At 34.7% G+C, this 4820-nt stretch overlaps 1 protein-coding gene across 1 annotated transcript; it reads right to left on the reverse strand.

Annotated features, from left to right (window-relative positions):
* Positions 1–211: 211 nt before the first annotated feature.
* LOC149095547 (uncharacterized) lies at positions 212–4176 on the reverse strand. The gene is made up of 4 exons (XM_089281911.1): positions 3921–4176; positions 1795–2001; positions 1352–1563; positions 212–577 (listed from the first exon to the last, which is right to left on the reverse strand). Exons 1-3 carry the CDS (start codon positions 3987–3989, stop codon positions 1357–1359), a joined length of 483 nt encoding a protein of 160 aa, XP_089138037.1. The 5' UTR covers positions 3990–4176; the 3' UTR covers positions 212–577; positions 1352–1356.
* Between the last annotated feature and the right edge of the window lie 644 nt (positions 4177–4820).

A 4820-nucleotide genomic window follows, 5' to 3' on the forward strand; every position in this document is an offset into this window, starting at 1 on the left:
TGTAGTTACGTCATTTCAACAGTGAATAAACCATCCACTTCCCTGTTCTAGAATATAAAAATTAGGAGTCAATGGGTTAAAGTGAGAAGCTAAATATTACCTTGTCATTTAAAATGGTATCCACAGGAACTGAAGTTCCACTGGCTACTTCTTCACTCTTCAAAACAACATACAGTGTGTTACAGCATTTTTTTCTTTATTTATTTATGGATTCTACAAGAAGTGATAATTTAACATGGGCCACGAGCATCTTTGTCAATATTGCTAGCACTTTACATAGGTGATGGAACTGTGTAGCACAAGACTTTAAATTTATTATTTATAATTCTATGAGTCCTGGATTTTTTTTTTGAGATCAGGCGTAATGTCTCACAATATGGCAAAAGAGAAGGATTAAAAATTAATTTTTAATTGGCAGTACTTTATAAAGACAGACAGCACAGCTGTTAATGGGAACTACATTCTTTTGTTGTTAAGATTATTACTAACTGTTAGTAAGTTATAACTTGATCAATTTTAATTACTTTACCTCTTTGAGGACATCCCCAAAAACTTGATTCTCTGGTTTCTTCATATGCTGAACGAATGTTTGAAAACAAAACAGAAAAAGTGAGTTCTGTACATTGATTTTATTCCCAAGTTGGTATATAGACCACATTTCAAAAAAGCCAAAAAATTATTTCATGGTGTCTGTTATTGTTATCTCAAAAAAGGCTTTAAACATGACAAGGAGGTAAAAACAATGATAATACAAAAACATCAAAGAAAATATATTTTTGACAGATAATGTTATCTAGTAACTTTAACAACAGTTCAAACTTATTACTCAGGGGGCTAATGCAACCACCACCATGACAGAAACACGAATGCCACCAAACAAAAGATTCAATAAGCTGTATAAGGGCTCTGCATCTGAGTTATCAATCTTGGTACATTTCTTAAATCAATCTACATTGTACAAAACAACAACTTGGAATAATAAAATTCTGCATACTGTTTGAGGAAAACGGAATCACTAGCAATGGTGAATTTGTAAATTTTCAAGTTGGAATTCAACATGATCATATTTAGTTAGCTCTGACAGCTATAGACAAAGTGAATGCATGCATGCAGATTGTCATGAGATTATCATTATAGTTGTCCAACACATCACTGTCTTGGCTGCATAACTAATAACAGTCAAATGGAACCAGGGGAACAGTAAGTGCTAGCCACAGTGGCAGTCACTCATTGACCTGTGACATCATACATCCTCCGTTCCTAGCCCTGGACACCTTTGGTGTGTTGTTTACTATCACCATCAAAAAATACTGTTAAAAGAATGTCACAAGTCTTCTCTATACGTATATACCTTCATCATTGTTGATTAGTATCTCGGTTGAAAAAAGGCGCCTTTGAACGTGCAAGCATCCTGATAACTGTCCTCTTCCTGGCAAAGTCAGTCATCCCACACATCCTCTTCCCAGTGAAAACAAGTGCTTCATCTACAAGTACTCTAAATCCTAAGACATCGCCACACTTCCATTTGGTTAAAGATGTTTTTGGGATAAAGAAATGCTTTGTCTGAAAAAAAAAATACAATTACATAGCCAAAATGAGATTGGTTAAACAGTATTAAGCTATAATGAGCAATGTGTCTTACATGTATGTGTGATTAATTCCTGCAGCCTGACTTACATGTAACTCAGGATTGTGTCATTTGTACATTATTTTTCACTCAAGCAAATTATAAGTTATTGCATTTGACATGTTATCCAAAAGTATATAATAAACCAAAACCAAATTAAGCAAGACCTTTTCAGGAACAACGGAACAGCTTTGAACAATCCTGTTGACCACTGCCGTCATCTCTACCACTTCCTCCTCATTATAATCAACAGCACTGTCTGCCCTCCCTTCATCTTGATCCAGAAGCTGCATGTGCCTGGGCACTACTTTCTCAGAGAGGAGGCTCTCTACTATATTAAGATAGGCTTCTTTCCATTGGAGTTTCCCTAGTATCTACAAGGAAACAAATTTCAAAATTAAGCTCCCTTGCGGTATTTTATTGATGTCAGTCTAAGGTAAAGCTATTACAAATAATTTGCCAAAAGTACATGTTGTAAGATTTTTTTTATTTTCTTACTGTTAATGAATAACCCTCTATGACTCTATTCTTAAATACCATGACCACATCCATAACATATAACTGTTTCCCAGCTAACAGTCTAGGGAGTTTTGAAACCCAGGTTTCATAAATTTCATTCTATATTACCACCATTGATCTCATTCTTAATCTCCATAGCAATGTATGTCTGCTCAACAAAACTGTCTGTACAAAGATCAAGTCACAATCAAAAATATATAGTCTTGTGTTTGTAGCCCATCTTCATCTGTTGTCAGTGGTTATAGAGAGACTCAATTTTACAAGTACATTTAATTGTTCACAATGACTGCCTACTTTCTTGCACGATCACTGGCTTACATGTATTTTTATCATCAGTAGGAGTACAGACTCACAGCTGACATCATTGTGAACAGTTTCAGCGACATTTAGCATATGATTTTGCTTTCTCAATATAGCCAAAAATTGCATCTAAACAGGATTAACAGATAGCTAGCCTGAAGATCAGCTTGTGAATATAATGAATTCAACTGTGAAGTGAAAAAGATTGGGTAAATTATTGTAGTTTGGCATGAAAATTTACCGCAATACAGTAGAACCCTTTTTTTGCTGTGTTCGAGTATTTGATGAAAATAAACTAAACTTGGGAATAATTCAGTATGTTTTCAGGAATTTCCCAGTGGAATAAAGGCCGTGATTCTATGGATCATTTTGGCTTAATTCAATTTAGCTTTTAACCGGTGTTTTCCTCTAGTGAAGCCTCCATTTGACAATTTTGGATTTTGTTAACAGTGAAACCTGTATTAGGCAGACCCCATATTAAGCAGACACCCTCTTTTAAGTGGACACCAGCTTTAATAAGTCCCAAAATTTTTTTCCCACATTTAAAGTAATTAAAAATCAACCGGCATTCAGCAGACACCTCTTAATTAAACAGATGCAGACACCAATATTAAGACATTTTGTTGCACAAAACCTGCAGTAAGCGGACACTTAAAGGGCTCATTTTACTTCTAAACGTTCAGCTGAGACTCCTGTACATTGTTCAGCAATATCGTTTTTAAGCTGAGTGATTATTCCAGATTGATGCAGTGATCAACTGGACATTGTGCTATGAGCAGTCTTAGCTATTCTTTGATGTTACATGCTAAGTTGTGTTACAAAACGGTTAATAATTGACTATTATTGCACAACATACTAGAACCTGTTTTGAGCTGACAGCCTGTGTTAAGCAGACACTAGTAAGCGTGTCTGCCTAGCAATCACTAGAAGGGTGTCCGCCTAATACAGGTTTCACTGTAATGAAAATAAAAAACACAGCAAGCAGATTCTTATGCATCTGTGTTCTTATTGATGATAAATTTGGTCATAAATATTACATTGTCAAAGTTGTATGGATGAAGGCAAGTGGATCTGCAGACTACTTTGACAATGAACTTTATGATGCAATTTACCATTAATAAGAGGACAGATACTTAAAAAAACAGTGTCAATTTGTTAAATTTCACAACTTTTATAAGACCCACATTCATAAATATCACATATTTTTAAAAGTATGGTATGGATTCCCATACTTTGCCCTGGCATGGAAACCAGAATTCAAATAACTTCCACTTCTATAATATTACTGACATTTTGATAACACAGACAATAAACTCTACTCCTTAGGTTCAACTAAATTGAAAATTGGAGTACAGATCAAACTCTGAAAAAAAAAAGGAAATTTCTCTTACTGATTCTCTAAAGTATTTTCAGAGAACCGAAAACAAAATCAAGATTGTCAGAATTTTGTTGCATTACCTGCCTATATACTTACCTTTCCAGTTGCAAACAAAACAAGAGCATAATTCATTTGGCTCCTCATATCCAGTCTTGTTTCTCCCATGACGTTACATACATCTCTTTAAAAAGGTCATCTTCTCTCGTTGTTGCAAAGGAGGATCCCAGCTCTATCAGTGTCCCTACACTGAGAAATGTCCTTTCAAGGACTGGCTGTAATTCAGCTTTTAAACTAAGGCAGTGTTCCAACCTTTGTTTCCCACCAACTTTACTGATAGGAATAACTGCTATTCTTGAAAACACCCTGGAACGCACATTTCAAAAAGAAACAATCAATTACAAGTACAAAATACTTGATGCACTACACCTGAAACTGAGAATGCAATTCTCTTGGAATGATGGTTACCTATATGCAAAATCGTGTAATTGATAAACTGGTAAATAATTATCCATGTTGCAGTTATGCAACTTTAACATACTAATAACAAAACTTGTAATTATATATACAAATTTATACCAAAAAATATCTTACCGTATTCATCTATACAGGTGATACTCTGAATCTCCACAGACAAGCAGTGGTGATTAAATTTTTTCAAAATGAAATGATTTAGAAAAAGAGGAACAAACATTCCATCCTGTGCAAATCATAATAATAACAATCACATTCTAACTGGCTGCAGTACTACTACAGTGCAGCTCAGATATATCCGAACCAAAAAATATGCGTAATTCGCGTCAGCCCAATACGTGTATGTGCGTATACATACATATATACGCACATACGCGTATGCATATACACATAATTATACAGTATATACGCATATGCCTGATTAGTACATGTATGTATGAGCTAACCTATTGTTTTTTTCTTTTCTTAACAGGTCATTGTTGTTTTCAATGGCTTGACAGTTTGCCCCAGAGCAAGAAAGAGTTT

This window comes from Orbicella faveolata, unplaced genomic scaffold (genome assembly GCF_042242905.1).
Source record: "Orbicella faveolata isolate gen_17 unplaced genomic scaffold, um_ofav_v1 contig_50, whole genome shotgun sequence".
In the NCBI taxonomy this organism is placed as follows: Eukaryota; Metazoa; Cnidaria; class Anthozoa; order Scleractinia; family Merulinidae; genus Orbicella; species Orbicella faveolata.

Bases quoted from the DNA above. Each gene is read 5' to 3' on its own strand.
- LOC149095547 (XM_089281911.1), bottom strand. From the start codon at position 3,989: ATGGGAGAAACAAGACTGGATATGAGGAGCCAAATGAATTATGCTCTT. The intron at 2,002-3,920 runs GTAAGTATATAG...GTTTCCTTGTAG, and splicing joins TTTTGTTTGCAACTGGAAAG to ATACTAGGGAAACTCCAATG. The intron at 1,564-1,794 runs GTCTTGCTTAAT...TTTTTTTTTCAG, and splicing joins GTTCCGTTGTTCCTGAAAAG to ACAAAGCATTTCTTTATCCC.